The sequence below is a fragment of the Vipera ursinii genome, assembly GCF_947247035.1.
Source record: "Vipera ursinii genome assembly, chromosome: 1".
Taxonomy (NCBI): domain Eukaryota; kingdom Metazoa; phylum Chordata; class Lepidosauria; order Squamata; family Viperidae; genus Vipera; species Vipera ursinii.
This window is the reverse complement of record NC_139512.1, coordinates 310,410,906-310,431,783: the sequence shown is the minus strand read 5'-3', so window position 1 is coordinate 310,431,783 and position 20,878 is coordinate 310,410,906. Positions and strand designations below refer to the sequence as shown.

At 38.7% G+C, this 20,878-nt stretch overlaps 1 protein-coding gene across 2 annotated transcripts in view; it reads left to right on the top strand.

The window, feature by feature from the left end:
* Positions 1-20,878, top strand: part of RPS6KC1 (ribosomal protein S6 kinase C1) — a 98,182-nt gene that overhangs the window by 25,596 nt on the left and 51,708 nt on the right. For both annotated transcript variants that reach the window (XM_083349502.1, XM_083349501.1), the window contains exons 7-8: positions 1,221-1,583; positions 18,300-18,421. In XM_083349502.1, coding sequence (XP_083205628.1) covers positions 1,221-1,583; positions 18,300-18,421 — 485 coding nt within the window. The remainder of the gene's footprint in view (positions 1-1,220; positions 1,584-18,299; positions 18,422-20,878) is intronic.

Below are 20,878 nucleotides of genomic sequence, written 5' to 3'. Positions count from 1 at the left end.
TTATCTTCTTGGTTAAAAAAGATGAGTTATTAAATGTCGTTATGTACTTTGAGAAAATTATGTTACTCAACAACCTAGGAGCCAAATCTCTTGGAGAAACATTGAAGAAGAAGAAATATGAGGTATGGGTTGGTTCAACACTCTGGTATACAGTATTATCAAAACAACCTGGACAGCTAATATAGATAGATAAAGTATATTTGTACCAACTGTACTTTAATTGTTCAGAAAGAAATTGTAATAAAACAAATCTAGCACTCCTTTATGAGGAAATATTACACTGAGACCTATCCCAAAGGTGCTGTTCAAAAGTCAACTGGATTTTCTTGGTTTATTTTCTCTTGAATATGTTTCATTTCTCATCCAAGAAGCTTCTTCAATTCAAGGGAACACCCCTCCCCTTCCAAGAAAGTTCAGTTGCCTTTTGAACAGTGCCTTTGGGACAACCATGACCTGGGTGATTAAGAACCTTCATAGATATTTACACTGAGACTTATTAGATTAGGTTAAAAAAGGATTCATCAGAAAATGTATACTCTGCATGGAAATGGATAAAGAAGATAGTATTCCTTTCCCATTGAATTGGAACTTGGATTCATCCAATAAATCCAATGTCAGGAGGTTTGGGACAGATAAAAAAAAGCATTTCCTCACATGGAACTATAGAAGTTGCATCCCAAGTTTTTTTTATATAATAATCACTGACCTAGAATGATTTGGAAGGAAATTAAATAAATTCTAACAGGAAAAATTGTGGCTGATTAAAAGACATGCTGCCTGTATATTACCTCTACCTCTGGAGCCATACGTTTCTCAAAATTAATTGCTGGGCAGCTTGAGTGACGGTCTCCAGTGGGCTGTTCTTGAGCCAAAGTATGAATTAAAAATTCAACTAGATTGACTTTTAGTTTAACCTGGCAGAGTACTTGTTTATTTACTCACCAGTGGAATAGGTTGTTATAAATTGTATGATCTTCATCAACATTCTTCATCATCATTAGCGTTTATGATACACTTTACTGAGGGCTCAAAGTACATCACATCTATTATCCTAATCACCACGTAAAAGAAAGACCACTCTCTTTTTCAGAGGCAGTGATCTGTGGCTAAAATAGTTAATACCTTTCATGGATACTTCTTTTACTTACCTTCTAAATCAAGACTTTCCAGTAGGGCTTCTTTAGAGGATTAATGCTCTCCATCTTTTTGTTTCCCTACAGGTTTATCCAGTGACAGTGACTTGATTTCCTTGACCATTGATGCAGATTCTCTTGTTGAGTTAGATGATGGAATGGCATCTAACCAGGATTCCCCCAGCACATCGCTTGGTCTCAGCTTTGCTGCTGAACATCCAGTATTGTCATCTGCCATTTTAGATCAGGAATGGACCAAATCTGAGAATGAGAGGGAGAGCCGGGGTTTATTCACTGGGAGCTTGAAGGCCAAGCTTGGCAGAAGAGATTACTTGGACAAAGCTGGAGAACTGATAAAGCTGGCCTTGAAGAAGGAGGAAGAGGAAGATTATGAAGCTGCGTTTGGCTTTTACAGAAAAGGAGTTGATTTGCTTTTAGAAGGAGTTCAAGGTATGATCTCATTTATTTTAACACTTATTTTAGTTTACTTAAGCCTTTATCCTCTCTGCAGCAAGTTTGAATTGTAATTAAATAATTGGATATTAAAGGAAATAGAAAACCAATCCTGGGGCCATTTTATATTTCTTTCTTTATTGAAATAGAAAAGCTTATAAAGAACAGAAATTGTACTTATAGGCTTACAGTCCAAAAGTCAGCATGCAAAAGGAAAAGAGAAAGCAAGTAAGGCATTAAAAGGAGGTTTCTTAGTTACAAAATTTAACAGGTTGAAGTTCAGACTTCTCCCTCTGTTAAGTTTGGCAGTACCGGCTGATAGGGGAAAAAAGTGGTCTCTACTTAGAGTGAAATAATCCCTGATTGCTGTTTGCTCTGAGGCAGGTTTAGCAGATGAGGCTTCTGATAGAATTAATTTTCCCCCCAAATCAGTCCTGTGACTTTTGCTAGCAGCAAGGAACTTCCGACCCACAAGTTTAACTACCATAACTTCAATAGGTAAAATTCTAGCTCCCCGAGTGCCACGTAACAGAGTGAGCGCCTGTTACTCGTCCCAGCTTCTGCCAACCAAGCAGTTCGAAAGCACGTAAAAATGCAAGTAGAAAAATAGGGACCACTACGGTGGGAAGGTAACAGCGTTCCGTGCGCCTTTGGAGTCTAGTCATGCCGGCCACATGACCACGGAGATGTCCTCGGACAAGCGCTGGCTCTTCGGCTTTGAAACGGAGATGAGCACCGGCCCCTAGAGTCGGAAACGACTAGCATGCACGTGCGGGGGAACCTTTACCTTTACCTTTAAAAACTCTTGCTCACATATGATTCAGCAGGAACTTTATTTTCTGCATTTGGGTATTACAATGAGAGTTTCAATTTCCAATTTTATTTAACCACAACTTAGCAATAGTATAGGAGCGTATAGTATTGTTTCTTTTTGGTTTGTAGAAAAAAAACCACCCCCACCTTATAAATCATAAGTTGAAGTCACTTTATTTCATATAATGATTATTTCACCTGATGAAGAACAAATCTCCAGTATGAATAATCAGAAATAGAAGTAAAGCTTAAGATAAGAAGTGCACAACCTAGACAAGAGGCAAGCTACATCGTTCCCAGCATATAAAGTAAGATTTATTATGACACAATGTAAAGAACCCTTTCTTGAAGTTCTAATCCGAGCCCACATGGGGGTGCTCAAGGCAAAGTCTTCTATTTTTCTCTAGGGGATAAGAGAATCCATTCCACTGAATATGAATTGATAACTGAAAGGTAATATTTTTGGGTGTCTCAAGTTTCTCAACAAACTAATTGTGCAAAAATAGTTCCCATCTACCAGCAGAAAGAGAGCGGAAGAGCTATCCAACTACATAAAGTTATGAACCAGTATAATAAAAGTGATAGGAGATGCTTTAATGCTTTTTTTAAAGGCTAGTAAGGTTAACATCGTAGAAACATCTAAGGGCATATTGTTCCAGAGGACATATTTGTATTTGCTCATATTCTGGAAGTGTATAGTAACAGTATATTCAATTTGTTGATACTACCTAGGAAAATACTATGCTATACTAACAGTCGTCCTCTTACTTGTTTGCCCTGTGTGATTGTAGGGCCTGCTTTTTTAAGACTGTTCTCACCTAGATTTTGCGGTGAAGCTATTAATCCATGACATAATGAGAGGGTTTGTTTATCAGTTGCTTATTGCAGAGCTTGGCATTGATTTAAACTGAGAGGAAATGGCTGGATCAAGGTCAACTTGATTCTGTAGCTTGCTTCCATGCCCAAGGGGGTACTAGAACTTGAATCTTTCCAGTCCTACTCCAGTATCTAATCCGTTCTAGCTTTTGTAACATTGTGTAGCAGTGTCCCAAAAATGCCTTTTCAAGAGGCAATTGGACTTTCTTGGTTTTTTTTGAGGACATTTCACTTCTCATCCAAGAAGCTTCTTCAGCTCCGCCTGAATGGTGAGGAATGGAAGGATTTACTGTATATTCCTTGCAGACAGCTGGTCATTTGCATTCTTTTAGAGAGTCGTTGACGCCACTTGGAGGTTTGTCTGTATCCTCAGGGTCACCTAAGTAGTACAAATGGGTGTGGAGCCTTTTTGTAACTGCTGCCAGGACTGTGTTGTGGAACTGCCTTCTGCAGGATGTTTTCTGCCTTGTGTACCTTCACTGTTGAACACAGGGGCAGGCTGTTGGGGATAAGCCTGTGTTGTCTGCATCTCAAACTGAAGTGCAAATGGTTCCTGTAGATTTTCTGGAAATCCATTCATACTCTTTCACTATTTGAAGGGTGTTCATTCCAAAGTGCATAGCTAAATGGAGATTCTCAGTCATCCAGATCATGGTTGTCTCAAAGGTGCTTTTTCAAGAGGAAAATGGACTTTCTTGTTTTTCTTGGAAGGTGTTTTGCTTCTCATCCAAGAAGCTTCTTCAGCTTTGACTGGAGGGTGAGAATCTCCATAGACCTTATGTAGCAATATAATTACAATTAATAATGCTGCCTTAATAATGAGTCCTTCGGGAGAAGGGCGGTATATAAATATTATTAAATAAATAAATTAAATAAATAAATAATAATGAGGGCTAACATAGTGTGTTAGTTATAGTGTGTATCTGGATTGGAGATTCCCTGTTCAAGTCCACTGTCAGCTGAGAAATCTCACTGGGTGACTTTGCGTCAGTAATTTTCTTATTTCAGCTTTTTCCCAGAGTTGTACTAAAAACTGGAAGAAGAGCTGAGACCTCAAGTGACTTTCTCCATTCTTGTTGCCTTTTGTTGTGAGAAAACTACCTTCTGATACCTCTCTCCTGCATCTTTTAAAAATTCTTCCCCCCCCCCCCCAGTCTCTCCTTTTAAATTCTAGCCGTGATGCTATTTTACAGTTCAGCCTAATTTGGGAATCGCAAGCATTACATAGAACTGTGTGCTGATGTCTTTAAAAAGAAATAGGGTGTAATTTTCTACTAAAGACACAAATACAAATACTAGCTATTGCCACATGGTGGCATGAAGCATGTACAATAGGTATATCACAAACTTTATCTGATATCTAGTGAGCATAAAATACTCCCTATCCTCCCTCTCCTTGTTTTTTTTTACAATGTGTCATATTTTAACATGTCATGTTGTTTCACTTTGCTGGGCATAGTCTACACCAGGGGTAGGCAACCTTGGCTCTTTTATGACTCGTGGACTTCAACTCCCAGAATTCCTGAACCAGCATGGCTCAGCATGGAAAGCTCTCCCTTTCCCCTCAGCGTGGCTGGCTCAGGAATTCTGGGAGTTGAAGTCCATCAGTCATAAAAGAGCCAAGGTTGCCTACCCCTGGTTTAGTGTATAGGCCAAGGTACCTGTTTCTCACCCTCTTATACAGGCAGCAGTGAAAGAATGTGAGGGGAATCGCTACTACTATAGGTAGCCCTTGACTTACAACAGTTCATTTAGTGACCGTTCAAAGTTACCACAGCACTTTGGAAAAGTGACTTATGACCGTTTTTCACACTTAATGACCATTGCAGCATCCCCAGGGGGTCACTTGATCATAATTTGGACCCTTAGCCACCGGCTCATATTTATGATGGTTTCAGCGTCCCAAAGCCACGTCATCACCTTTTGCCACCTTCTGACGAGCAAAGTCAATGTGGAAGCCAGATTCACGTAACAACTGCAGTGTTGTTATGCGGCAAGAAAGGTCATAAAATGGGGCAAAACTCACTTAACGAAATGTCTTGCTTGGCAACAGAAATGTTGGACTCAATTGTGGTCCTAAGTTGAGAGTTGAAGTCCACAAGTCATCAAGGGGCCGTCATACCCCACCTCTGGCCCACTGGCTGTACCCCTTTCTGTACTGGTTTGGGGGGCCCTCCCCTGCCCCCCTTTGTTCTGCAACCTTCACTGTTTTCTGCAGGCTTGTTCACGCTCATGAAGAAGGATCGCACAACCACTGGTGTTAAAAGAATTAATCGGGGATTTATTGAAGTATCAAAGGTGGTTAAAAGGCAGACATAGATATTTACATATATATTAACTTTCGGGCATGGGGGAAAGAGTCTTGGGCTGCAGAGGAATAAGCCCCTCTATACACATCCCAACCCCCAGTTACATATTAATTATTATATTTTTCCTTTTTTTTAATCTCCCCTTCTTCCAAGACACAAACAATATAAAATAAAAACTGCAAGCCGGAGACGGACACAGAATCACAGGGTTGGTTTCTTCTTCTGTTTTGTTTGCATGTTTTCTCCCCAGACAAGAAACAAAGGGGAAGGGGTGGGGAGGGGGAGATTTGCAAGAGGACGGCAGGGAAGAGGGGAGGGGTGGGCATTTACTGGCACAAATGAGAAAAGTCGGCAAAACTGGAAGGAATCATCGGGAATCACCAGGCATAGGGACTGTTGTCAGTAGTTGAGAGGATGTGTTGGAAATGCCCCTTGGAGGGTTCAGGGCAAAGCAGTGGAAGAGGGCAGAGGAGCAGGGGGTTGGACTAGATGACCTCCAAGGTCCCTTCCAACTTACTACTACTACTACCACCACTACTACTACTACTACTTCTTCTTCTGCTAAGTTTGTAAGCCGCCCTGAGTCTTTGGAGAAGGGCGGGATATAAATGGAATTAAAATTAAAATTAAATTAAAATTAATTCTTCTTCTTCTTCTTCTTCTTCTTCTTCTTCTTCTTCTTCTTCTTCTTCTTTTTCTTTTTCTTCTTCTTATTCTCTTCCTTCTTCTTCTTCTTCTTCTTCTTCTTCTTCTTCTTCTTCTTCTTCTTCTTCTTATTATTATTATTATTATTATTATTATTATTATTATTATTATGAGCAGCAGTTGCCTTGGGAATGGTGAGATAGGAAATGCGTTCCAGTGGGAAGTTCCCAAAAATTCAGCTATTCCAGGCGGGTATTTTTTTTAGATCCATAGCAATCCGGTGCAATTGTCCCTAGGGCAAAACAGACGTTTTTTAACAGTGGCTCCTGAACCCGTTTTCTACCACAGCTGCGTCTCAAAAAGTGAAGTTCATTGAAACAGGATCAAATCCTGGGGCTGAGGGGGTCTCTACGTTCTGGTTCTGGTTTGTTTGTTGGTTGGTTTTAGTTTTGTTTCATTTTGCAGAGCGGCAAAGATTATTAGTAGCTTTCTTGTAAGGAATATCTTGGATATTTGTGGCAGCCAAATGTAAACACAAGTGTCTTTACCACTCAAAATTCAGGGGAGAAATATGTCCTGATCACTCCTTTCTTTAAAGACTGCTTTGTAGAGTTTCTGGTAAAAAATATCAGATTTATTTGGGAGTGTTGTGAGGAAAATCAGTCAGTGATTGAGATTAACAGAGATTTTGAAGTCTGTATATTGTATTTTGTAATAAAATTTTATTTAAAAAAAGAAAACAGCAAGAATGTATACAGGTAATATTTTCATGAAGGAGAATGATTTGATGAAACAAAACAATGCACATCTGTGGCCAAAGTAAATGTGCTGCATGCACATTTATTAAAGGAGGCCAGCTGTGATCAGCATTTCCTCATCACATAACAACACTGCCCGTTGATAGACTCCTGTGTTTTTATTTTCCTCTCTTTGTATAAAACATTCTTTCAATAACATTTTGCGCCTAGTCCAACAAGAGAAACAGAAAAGCAAAGAAGTACGGTATTTCCTTGAGTTGTAACCTTTCAACAAGGCCTGTGCTCTACCAGGAAATCATGGTCATGAAGCTAGCTAGTTGAAGATTGTCAGAACTGTCTCTCAGGACCCAAGAAATTTACTCTGAGTTATTTGAAAACCATAACTATGTTTTGTAGATGTTGCTTACTCTCCCTTGTCACTTTTTCACTTATAAGCATTTCCAAGAAAAGTGATTGGTCTTTCACTTCAGGGTGAAATGCATCATATATGAAGCTTTGGTTGGAGTCTGAGAAGCTGTTGTCTGAATCCTAACCTCTTCACCCAAATTCTTCTCATTAGGGATGCTCTAGAAAAAAGGAGCTATGTGTATTGGTAAAATTAGTAAGAAGGTTCAGTCTGATTAATTTCTTTTTATTTTGTCATGACAATAATTCTGTTCTGTTCCTTTAATATATCAGATGTGTCCTAATTTTAAATCATAGGAAGTGTGTGTATGTGTGTGTGTGTGTGATATGGACTAGGTGATATGATAGCAGTTTTCCAATAATTGAGGGGCTGTCACAGAGACGAGTGGGTCAACCTATTCTCCAAAGCACTTGAGGGCAACCCAAGAAGTCACTGATGGAAGCTTAACAAAGAGAAAGAAAAAAAGAAAGCTGTCTATAGAGTGGCCTCACAGCGAGATAGGCAACAAATAAATTTAACAAACAAACAAGAGAGATCCAACCTACAGTAGCACTAAGGTGAAATTTCCTGTCAGTGAGAACAATCAATCAGTAGAACAGCTTGCCTCCAGAAATTGTGGGTATTCCGTCACTGGAGGTTTTTAAGAAGAGATTGGAGAGCCACTTATCTGGAATAGTATAGGGTCTCCTGCCTGAGCAGGGTTTGCACTAGAAGACCTCCAAGGCCCTTTCCAAATCTGTTATTCTGTGTTGTGTATTTTAGCACAAAGTTACACATGCTACAATCTTAAATGCATAAACATAATTTTCAAGCTAAGACCAAAGTTTATTTTGTCTTCTTCCATGAGTATATAGATGTCTTTGGAATGCTCCCAAGGATGCCAGAAATGCAAGATTCACAAGACTGACGTTAATACATTTTACAAATAAATAAATTCAGAGAGGAACTATCCTGGGAGATTTATGAGGTTATCTCGAAGGAAGCAAAGAAAGAAAAATCTAATTCAGACAGATGGATGGATGGATGGAAAACTTTTTGTACATTCCTATATCAATAGATAGAAAGGGACGTGGTGGCTCAGTGGGTTAGGACGTTGAGCTTGTCAATCAGATGGTCGGCAGTTTGGCGGGTCAAATGCCGAGTGCCGCGTAGCAGAATGAGCATCTGTTACTCGTCCCAGCTTTTGCCAACCTAGCAGTTCAAAAGCACGTAAAATGCAAGTAGAAAAATAGGGACCACTACGGTGGGAAGGTAACAGCGTTCCATGCGCCTTTGGTGTCTAGTCATGCCGGCCACATGACCACGGAGACGTCCTCGGACAAGCGCTGGCTCTTCGGCTTTGAAACGGAGATGAGCACCGGTCCCTAGAGTTGGAAATGACTAGCACACATGTGCGGGGGAACCTTTACCTTTACCTTTATATCAATAGAAGTTTATGATTATTTTCAAAATACTTCTGCTTAAAACTTCAGTATCAAAACACTTTTCCCTTTATAAGTTAGAATGTTAAGATCTACCAAAGAATTATTATCTGCATCCTCCCATTGGGAATAGTACATTTTATGGGGACGTAGCAGGATTTCTTGGCTGAAGCACCCCAATTATGGAACGCTCCCCCTGCTCAGAAATCAAAGTGTTGGTTTGGCAAGGCCTAGCTTTTCATCTGGAGTTTTGCATTTTGCTGACAGAAAGGTTAAAGTTTAATCAAGGACACACAGTAATCCTTCAGGCTAGTGCAGGGCTCCTCAACCTTGGCAACTTTAAGATTTGTGGACTTCAACTCCCAGAATTCCTCAGTCAGCTTTGAAGACTTGTGGAGTTGAAGTCCACAAGTCTTAAAGTTGCCAAGGTTGAGGACCCCTGGGCTAGTGAAAGAACCTAGTTTTGGTGTTCCCAGAATCTATGCTGCTTCTGGCTCTCTTTCTCTTTTTTTTGATTCTGTAATAGGAGTGGGGAGCCTTTGTGCTACATGTACGTGCTGCATGTATCTTTCTTGGCTCCACTCAGATTTGGCAGCAACATGAGAAAATTTTCAGCAATGTTGTGTTTTGGGGTTTGTTTCTTGTTTCCGGAACCAAGTGGAGAGTAATTATGTGAACTGTATTTAAATAATTTAATTTTAATTAAGCTTAAATTCAATATTTCAGCAGGAGTACAGTCTCTAGCACGGTATTAAAAAGGTAATGTGATGTCTCCTCCCTCAAAAGTCCCCCTCCCAAACTAGCAGGTAAATGAAATTCTGGTGTGCAGTACTCAAAGTTAATTAGCTAACATAATTTTTAGCATCAAATCTTATTCAGGCCTCTGTGTTTCTACAGAATGGTTTTCTAGATGCCTGCATGCCTCCTTCAAACTGATGCCATGAATCAACCGTCACCAACTTGATGCCTTCAATGTATTTGGATGTCACCTCCCCCCCTCCCCCAATGCTTACCCATGCTGTCTAAGAATTCTGGAGATTAAAATCCTAGCACATCCAGAGGGCATCAGAATAGGGAAGACTGCTATAAAACATCCTGGATTCTGGCTGACATTTGCTACACCAGTTGTAGAGAAGGACATGATCTAGACCATCTGTAAAACTGATGCTGGAGTTTATTAATATGAAAAGCAGCCTAAGGTTGGTACGCCCCTCCAGGCCCATTTATTGCCTTCTGATTTAGCAAATACCCTTTTTGTTAATTGATTCTTTCTAGTAAGTCCTCAAATGAACTGTGCATCAGATCAATCTGTCCCTACTTTTATAGATGGGTTGGAAAGGAAGCCAGAAGCCAGAAGCAGACTTTGAAAATTCTTTCCAATGAAAGAAATACCGTTGGTATTTTCTTACTATTTTCTAAAGAGTAAAGCTGTCTGTGTGGATGTTTTTTAATTTATTTTTATTTATTTATCAATTGCCTTGTGTATTGTCATGCAAACCTAGGAGGCAAATGTTTTTATTAAAAGATCGGAAGACCCTTGCTTCCCACAGAGCATTCTAGGGTACATCCACTCTACGGATTACAGTTATGGCTTGTGAAGCGCACACATGATTTTCTTGCAATAGGTCTCCTTTTATTTCTTACATAAAAGTGCTTTGCATCAAGCTGTATCTAGGTGGTAACTATAGTTATTTAAAGTGGTCGTAGAAGAGGAGGAAAAAACCACAGGCTTTGCAGATACAAATAAATAAATAAAATAAAATAAAAAAATCAGGCACTGCAATATCTTCCAGGAAATGTGTAATGCAAATATTTTTCCTGCAGTCCCTGAATTGAATGTGCATTCCCTCTTCAAGCTGGTTTCCCAGGATCAGGCGTCTGCTAGGTTCCACTTTGTTGTCTAACAAGTTCCTCTTACGCTACTCCGTTTCTTGGCCATCTTTTCTGAACTGGGCTGAAAGCTCTTCTTCCAGAACAGAATGCAAAGGGGACGGGAATCTTTTCCACTCTTCTCACTTGTTCTCTGCTGCTGTGATTGGGGTCTGGCTGAGCAGCCTTGGAACATGGCTTTGAAAATAACCTTCTCCTGTTTACCCCAGAACTTGTGCTGGAAGTAGAAGAGGTTTGACACATTTTAATTTTTTTTAAAAATCAAAATCAAAATAGAGAAGCTATTTCTGAGGAGGGCTTTTCTTTCTGTTGATTAAAATCCCAGGGACTGAAATTCAACAAAAACTGCAGGCAGCCTTTATAAATTTATCTCATGCCAGTTTAACGGTGTTTGTTAAATAACAGTCCACGTAAGAAAGCCTTATGGTTTCAGAAAGCTAATTTTACTTGTATCTTGACAGATGCGAAATGAAAGGAAGAAGCCCCTGTGACACACATTTCCTGATCTGGGTTATGGCCACTCACCAATTAGCCACACACAGAAATCACTTTCAACCAAACATGGAAACACATTAGGTTGTTGTGGAATACATGGAGATCCAATGAATTTAAAAGTAGCTGCAAAACATTACTGGTCATAATGAACATTTGCGTGCTATCCGTCTCTGTCTCTCTCTTCCACACACACACAGGCACATCCCTGTTTACCTAGTTTCTTCTCAACTGAGCTGCCAAGCTCTAGTTAGGGCAGGGGTTCTTAACCTTTTTACCACTAGTCCTCTTGTTAATAAACACTTCCCCTAAAAATCCAGTACCAAAATGAACAATGAAAACAATACAAAGAAGTTTTGGGAAAGGTGGATTGCAGGAACTGTGTATGTCTAGTCTACCAAATAGAAGGACTGAGGGAGACACGATAGCAGTCTTTCAATATTTGAGAGGCTGTCACAAAATACAGATGGTTGACTTATTCTCCAAAGCACCAGTGGGCAGGATAAGAAGCAACAGATGGAAACTTATCAAAGAGATCCAACCTACAACTCAGAAATTTTCTTAGTGAGAAGTGAGAAGAGTTAATCAGTGAAATGAGTTGCTTCCAGAAATTGTGGCTGCTCCAACACTGGAGATTTTAAAGAAGAGATTGGACCGGAATTTGTCCGGAATGGTATAGAGTTTCCTGCTTGGGCAAGGGTTTGGACTAGAAGACCTCCAAGGCTCTTTCAGTTATTCTGTATTCTGTATACAGTAACAATGTAACTCAAAGCTTCTTCCTGGGTCTCTATTTGCACCTCCCCAAGGAAGGGGAAACCCTGAGTAAGGGTGACAGAAGCCATCAAGTGCTGGATTCAGAATAACTCAAGAGAGTGGGTAGGCTTCAAGACTTGAAGCAACCTCTACAGGAGAATGTCAAAGAAGTCAAAGCTACCATTGGTTTCTACTTGACCTCTGAGCGCAGTTCAACATGCTGGTTATCTTCTATAAAGCTATATATGGCGTGGTTGTTCAGTTGCTAAGTCACGTCTGACTCTTGGCAACCCCTTGGACCATAGCACATCAGTCTCCCCTGCCCTCCATTTTTCTCCTGGAGTTTGCCCAAATTCATGTTCATTGCACTGATGACACTATCTGATCATCTCATCCTCTGCCGTCCCCTTCTCCTTCAGTCTTTCCCAGTGTCAGGGTATTTTTCAATGAGTTCTTTCTTCTCAATAGGTGACCAGTATTTGACTTTCGGCATTACTATCTGTCCTTCTTAAAAACAGCCAGGATTGATTTCCTTTAGGATTGACTCATTTAATCTTCTTGCAGTCGAAGAGACTCTCAAGAGTCTTCTCCAGCACCACAATTCAAAAACATCAAGGCTTCCTTATGGTCCAACTTTCAGAGCCATACATTACTACTGGGAAAAATATAGCTTTGGCTATACAGACCTTAGTTAGCAAGGTCATGTCTCTGCTTTTTAATATACTGTCTACATTTGCCATAGTATATAGAAGGGTAGGCAACCTTGGCTCGTTAATGACTCGTGGACTTCAACTCCCAGAATTCCTGAGCCAGCCATGCTGAGCAATGCTGGCTCAGGAATTCTGGGAGTTGAAGTCCACGAGTCATAAAAGAGCCAAGGTTGCCTACCCCTGGTATATGGCATGACACCAGGCTGTATCAAGGACTACTTTACTAAATATGGTTCTGCCCCTCCTGTCCCACCAAACGGAGAAGGCCTGCTTGAAGTCCCACCCCCATAGCAAGGATGTGGACCAGAAGAAAGGCCTCTTCAGTAATGGCCTCCATCTAATGGGGATATACTTTGCTGTTGTTCCCTTGACATTTGAAAGGCACAAAGACATTTCAGTGAGCATAATTTTATAATTTTTGTCTCTGTTTTTAATTTATAATGTTATGTTATTATATATAAATCATATCATAAAATTATATTATAATCTTGTCCATGGCCTAAAGTGTTTTAGATTGGAAAGGTAAGGTAAAAATAAAATATAAAATAAAATAAAATAAAATAAAATAAAATAAAATAAAATAAAATAAAATAAAAAAGTTAAAATGTTTTGTGTCATCTGCTTAGAGAAACAACAATCCCCAGCACTTTATTATCTCATTGACACTTATTGATGATCAAATTAACCTTGGTCCCTCCTGAATTAATGAACTTCTGCACTGAGGATTCCTGGCCCCATACTTGCCATTGTTGAGCCCTGAAGCTTCTGCTGTGAAATTAACAAGCAGAGACCTTCGCTGATAAAACAAACAGTTTTTCCGATTTTCCATTGGCTTTGAAGCCTACTGAGGAAAGTCATTTGACACATACAGACCCAAAAAAATAAAATCAAATCTCATTTAGGTTTCAATTGTCTTGTCGCTTTTTTTTTGCTGGCTGTATAATCATTTTAAAAATTAATAGCTCTATTGGTAGGATGAAGGTGCAAAGCATTAAATTGACAGTGGTTGTAAAATATATATTAACAATTCTAAGTAAGTGAGCATTTCATATTTAGGTTTACGCATCTCTTAAATTTTTTAAGCTACTCCATAAATAATATATTACGGACCAAGTATATGAATGTGACAAGAATGCATTGTTGACGTATATTGTCTGACAACCTAAAGCTATATTGCCAGATAAAATATCATAATGGATATTCATTAGTTTCTCTAAAAGTGGAACTACTCTTAGCTTGTTGAGCTTCATATATGGTGAGCATGTCCTTGTGTTAGATTATTATTTTTCTGAGTTGTATGAGTGGTACACTATATCAGGGTGGGTGATCTGCACCTACAAGAACCACACTTAACCCCGTCTTGCAACCTTCAAAGTATTCTCAATTTGGGGGGGGGTGAAATTTAGGAGCAAGAATGCTCATATTTGGTGGTTTTTTCCTATGTTTTGCTAAAATAATATGCAAATAAGTGAATTAATTCCTTGTTTGCTCCGTAAACTTACCTTTTCATCAGATGGGCTCCACATTTCAGTCCCTCTCCCGGTGAGTCCAAAGCATTCTTGCCTTTGCTGCTGATAGCACTTGGGGCCTGATTTTAATAAGCAGCTGTAGAAAGTTTGCTTGCTCCACTTTACAAATTTAGTAAGTACCATAAATTTGGGGTTTAATGACATAACTTTTTATTCTATATTTTAATTTAGTTGCTCTAAATAGTTAACTAGCTAAACTAATTTTATACATTGGTATTAATTTTCTGTAATGTCTACCGTATGCTGTGTTCAGTTTGGTTAAAAATCAACATATCTTTATATAAAACAATGGGAATTTAAGACATGATGCTATGTCTTAATTTAATTCTCCCCTCCTTTTTCATTGGTGGATTTTATTAATAATATTAATGTTGTTACTATTCATAATTGATTTAATGGTAATAATGTTAATCCCCAGTAAATGTCACCAGAACAAATCTAGACAAACTTTAGATTTGCACGTTCTCCCTACCTTCTTCAATACAGCAACAAGCCAAACAATTCCATAACCTTTATTTTATATTTCAGATTAATTGCAGCTTGCTGTGCTTTCTGACCTTGGAGGAACAATATAACTCTTAACTTGGATAAATGGAAAGAAGCCAACTTCATTTAAGAGTTTATGACTTTGTTTTATTTTGATTAACCATAATTACAATCAACCATAGCTTACAGTTTGGACAACAAGCTAAACTAGAGATAAACTAAAAGACACATGAGCCACATGAGAAGTATATTCATTAAGTAAAAGAAGACAGAGCTATGAATTCAATGTTTTTGTTTTTCATGACATAGACTGGCATTTGATAACTTCAGGCGTGATGGTGGTTACCCATTTAGACAATTTTAAAGGAGAATTGGACAGATTCATGGAGGATCAGTTTAATAGTGGCTACTAGGCTTAATGACTATGATTTCAGAATCCTAGGCAGCAAGCCTGGAAAACCAGGTGCTGGGGAAAAAACATGGAAGGGGATTATAACTTTTCTGTATCTCTTTGTAAGTTTCTCAGATACCCCTGGTTGGGTCCATTCTGGACTAGACATGACTTTGGCCTAGTCCACAAGACCCTTCTTATATTTTTAGAAATGGCAATTAGCCCCAGATATTCAGAATACTTTTGCTATTATCATTGCACGTATTCACCGATACCCACTGAGAAGACTGTGGGGCCCTTTCACACTTGAAACTGGCTCAAGTGCCAGGGAAGCAGCCTATATTTATCTTTTCCACGCTGCGAGCGTACTAACATAGTTGCAGCAAATATAAGCCCACTCAGCTGCTGATGCAAATAAAAGAAAATGCTCTCCCCTCCCCCCCTTTTTTAAACATACAGAATGATTTGCAATGGAAGCAGCAAATAATTAAAAATGGCTAGAAGCCTATATGTGTTGCTTGGTAGCAGTATAGTTATTTTTCATCTTTTCTTTTTTAATATTCTGTTTGCAGGAATGGTGAACAGAGCATCTAAAATAACCACTTTCACATTGCAACAAACACATCATCATTTGCTTAAAAAGAGTTATAATTACAGTTGACGAAGCATGCCCACCATAAAAATGCATTAGTTTAGCTTGACACATTAATTACCTGTTTTTGCAGATGTTTTTATATATTGTTGTGCGAACAGATTACAAAATAATTACAGGAAAGTCATATGGAAAACAAGCTAAGGGGGTGGTTTCTCGCCTAAATATTTTCATTCATGTGAATTTGTGCGAAGCACAGCTGCAGTATAGCAAATGGGGAGAGAGAGAGAGAGAGAGAGAAGCAGGAGGAATCTCGAAGTGTTTTTATTTGAAGGTCTCTGTCATCAGCATTATCACACTTTATATATTTCTTCAGAGGAGGATCTTTTAAAAAAATAAAAATAAATCAACATTACCTTATTTATAAAAGTCTGATTCAGGTAAAAACCCTCTGATCCTCATCAAATGAAACACAAATATCTGCTGGTATCAAGGAAGACATCTAAATAGAAAATGAATATTTTGTTTGAAGAAAGATGACCTTGCTTGATTGTGTTATAAAGACTAATTAAAAGCTTTAATATACCTAACATATATTCCTGATGTTTTTTAATATATTTTTTTTAAAAAATCAAAAAGCATAAAAATCTCAAGGATTATTCAGAAGTAATGTGACTTCATGCTCTGTTGAAAATCTCAGGACACATGAAGGCAATGAGAACTCGACTATTTAAGAATCATTAATTGCAACTTTGGCATTTAATTTTTTAGCAATACAGTTAGAGGTATTATTTTTTTTAGCAGGGATGTTATTTCAGGGCCAAACATTGATTGTTATAAATAATTGATATTGTAATTCTTTCATTTAAGGAGAAACAAGACATAACTGAAAAATAACACATTAAAAATATTTACATTATGAGATATTAAGTAATTACCGGTAATTATATTATATAACATTCAACCCATGTAATAGTAAAATGAAAATCTAAAATTTGGCATATCTGAAAATTTTAAGACAATTCTAAGTCCAGTGAGTGAGTATCTGAGAATAATAGGAGGAACAAAAGAGGATAGAAATTCACTAATTTGGTACTGTCATAACCTATTAAACATTATATAGCTAATCCCTAGATTGTGTAGTGTCTTTTTTGTTTCTTTCTGGGTATATGAGTGTCTAGGAGTTTTAAGATAAAAAATAAGTGTGCCATAGGAATTTGAAGGTTTAAGCCTCCCATTACAACATCATAAAATCCTAAAAAAATGAGAATATACTTTTTATTGGCCATATCTATGTGAGGAAGGAGGTGCTTCACCCCCCTGCTCCCTGCTAGGCAGCTAAGTTTTGTGAAAATTTGTTCTTGTATAGGAGTGTGTGTTTGCTGTGATTGATTTTATATATTACAGGCAAGATTTTATGAAAACAATGGGAAAACATTATCTCATGGGGATATGTTTGTACTGACATTGGAATAGAGAGGAAAATAAATTGCAGTAGCTCAAGGCAAGACCCCCCACTCTCCAATGCTTTTGGAAGAGTGTGAAGGCTTGGCTCTGTTGACTTGCATGGGGATCTCAGAGGAACACACAATCTTGGGGTTGGTTAATGCCTTGAGAGTCCTCCCCCTGCCCTTTTAACTTTGATTATTCTATCCTTATTTTAATGGCCTCCTTTTATTGAAATACAGGTAGTCCTTGACTTACGATCACAATCGAGCCACAAATTTTTGTTGTTAAGTGAGACATTTGTTAAGGGAATTTTGCTCCATTTTACAACCTTCCTTGCCACAGTTGTTAAGTGAATCACTGCAGTTGTTAAATTAGTAATACGGTTGTTAAGTGAATGTAGTTTTCCCATTGACTTTGCTTGTCAGAAGATTGCAAAAGGTGATCACTTGACACTGGGACACTACAACAATCATAAATGTGAGTCAGTTTGCAAGCATCTTAATTATGATCGGGATCATGGGGATGCTGCAACAATGTTAAAAACAGTCGTAAGTCAATTTTTTCAGTGCTGTTGTAACTTTGAACAGTCACTAAATGAACTGTTGTAAGTCAAGGATTACTTGTAATGGAATTTTACATATTTTTTATATAAAATTTAAAGACATATATCAAATTTACATCTCTGTGAGATGTGAGCAATCTGACAGATCTGAGTGAGATGGGCAGTTTCAAAATTTAAACAGGATCTAGGATTGGAAGGACTACACATTACCGTGGATCATATTAGGGAATCTGTAGAACAGTTATATGGAAAAAAGTGAAGGCTGGGATAAGTAGATCTTACATGTTTGGAGTGGAGGGTGAAAGAGTTTCCATAAACTTTTTGTGAAATAGGATTCTGTTACAGAAAAAATGGGTTCAGTAGCATTGTTCTGTGTTTTTGATGTTCAGACATTGTCATAGACGTTTGCACATGGGTGTCTAGTGATATAATATCTTAACTATAGTAGCCAATTTTTGATGAACATCCTGTGGTAGCCATTTGGTGATAGGAGCAACAATGCATTTAAATTTCTATTGTGATTACTTTTCCAGAAAAAAGATTTGTGTCTTGAAATTTCTTGGACTATAACTGAAAAAGAAATTGTTGCAGAGTGTTCAGGCTTATAAATATATTCCTTTATGGTACACAGGAGAATCAAGTCCAACTCGTCGTGAAGCAGTGAAGAGGAAGACTTCAGAATATCTGATGAGAGCAGAAAAAATTTCCAGTCTTTACTGTAGACCCTCATCAGAAGATGCCTCAGTACTTGGCGTAGGTTTTTTTTTATTTCTAAAATACTTTAATTTTTTGTATTTATGTACACATATGTACATATGTTGTGTCTATTTCACAACTGATTGAATTTCTTTATGATTAACAGTACCAAAAAATATAAATGTGATAACAAATAAATATAGTTTATGCTAGATAAATAAATGTATATCATCAGAGTTGGTAATTGGTGGTTAGAGAAAACTGCTTATAAAGTTAGATGGCTGTTTAACTGTCAAGCCACGAAGCACGCGGGCATTCCATCCACCCTTCCCCCCCTCACAGATGGCCATCATATTTCTAATTGTGTCATATTGGCCGGTGCTCACCTCAATCTTGACATACCACTTCCCCCGCCCGTCTCGCTCGCCAGCTGCATTCCTCCTGCTGCGCGCGGCTGCTCAGTGTTGTTGCTGGATCTTCCCCCCTCCCCCCTTTCTCCCCCCCATTGTCTTGTCCGGCGTTCTCGTCAGATTGGCATGCAGTCACGTCCGGTAGAGATCCTCTCGTCGCGCGTCCTGTCTCGATTGTCTTGGTCTGAAGTACTTCCTTCGATACTGCAAAAGGGTGTGTTAATGTCCCCCTTACTTTACTCACTATGCCCTCTTGCCTTTCTGTGAGTAAATGCCCTGAATTTTTAGAATTTCTATTCCTGTGGTGCAGAGGTGATAAGAAGTTCACTTGTTTTGCCGCCCTGCACAGCTGTTCCTCCGTAGCTCCTCCAACGCCTCTTTTTCTGACTGACTAATGAACATACCTCGATACTGCAACGAGACACCGGCCTGAATCTAACGTGCAGCCCATTGACTTTGCTGCCTTAGAGTCTACCATCCATCATGTCAAGGCCCATGATGAAATCAAGAACTCCATCAGGCAGCGTGTAACAGGGCTTCTCATTAACCACAGACAATGTCATATACTATCGACAACAGAAAAAGAGGTGTTGGAGGAGCTACGGAGGGACAACTTGATCATCATCCTGCCAACTGACAAAGGCAGAGCAACCATAGTTATGGACAGGCCTGAGTATGACTCCAAGATTCATGCCTTTCTTAACGACGAGGGCGCGTATCGGATCGTCAATAAAGACCCGATGATGTCACTCAAAAATCAGCTTAGCAAGGCAGCAGACAAACTTAGGAGACAAGGTAAAATCCATGAGGAAGATCTGAAAGCAATTCAACCCAAGGACTACCCAAAATCTACAAACAAGGGGTTCCTGCTACGACCCATTGTGTTGTTTAGGGGCACCCCAATTTTTGGTCTGGCTAGATGGCTGAGTAGACAACTCCAGCACATAGTTGAGGACAATGCAACCACAATAAAGTCCTCAGAGGATTTCCTGGAAAGATTGTAACCGCTAAGGGTGGAAGATGATGAAATTATGATATCTTTTGATGTGACATCTCTGTTCACCTCCATCCCACAAAACTTGCTAGTCTCCGTGATAAGTGACTTATAACAACATGAAAAACCACGACATCACAAGGCACCTAACACAGAAGATCTCATCCAACTGGTGAATTTGTGCTTTAAAATGTACTTCACATATCAGGGCACTATATACGTACAAACTAAAGGCACACCTATGGGATCCCCCATCTTGGGGATCATTGCAGAGTCAGTTTGTCAAAACAAAAAATGCTGCATTCAGAATGCAAACAGTGCAGAAATACATTATTTGAGATAAAGTGAAATGATAGTGAGGTCAGATTTGGAGAAAAAGCAGATTGGGAACATTGAAGAAGAGAAGGTGTCCTGTGGTGTTTTTTTTATAAAAAAAAACTCCTTTAAAAGAAAGAGATAGCACTAATACGGCATTTGTAGTATTGGAATTGCTGTATTTGTTCTTGAACTCCAAGCCTAAGAGCTTTTTGACAAATCTTTTCTTTACCTCAGTAACAGCAACAATAATAAAATAATAAAATGAACTTCCCTGGGACCTTTTTGTTCATACTCTGGGAATCTTTTCTACAGCTCTGGTGTGATTGTTGATGATTGCACTGGTGTAGTAGAAATGTTAAAAATTCAGATTCCCACTTGGATCACAAAATGGCCACAGAGTCCTTGGTTTTACTTTAAACAATCCTGATAATATTCAAGGCAGATCTTCAGTGGAGATAGAGGAATGGTGCAGTGTTGAGCATACAGAGGAATAATCTATTGAACTGGACAGCAATTACTCTGTTTTTTAAGCCTGTTTTAATACAGAGGAAAAAAACTGGGGGAAATCTCTTCTGTAATAGAAGTCTTCATGTAAGCTTTGAAGGATTCCTCGGTTCCCCCTCCTATTGTGGACTACTTAATTTTAACTTAATTTGTAGATATGCATAGGTGAAGGGGGACCCAGCCATAGCAGAGACTGAAGTTAAAATTCCCTTAGAGTTCTTTCCAGCATTATAATACTGATCTGCTTAATGAAAGACAAATTTCTTTATATGACAGTGAATTCTATGT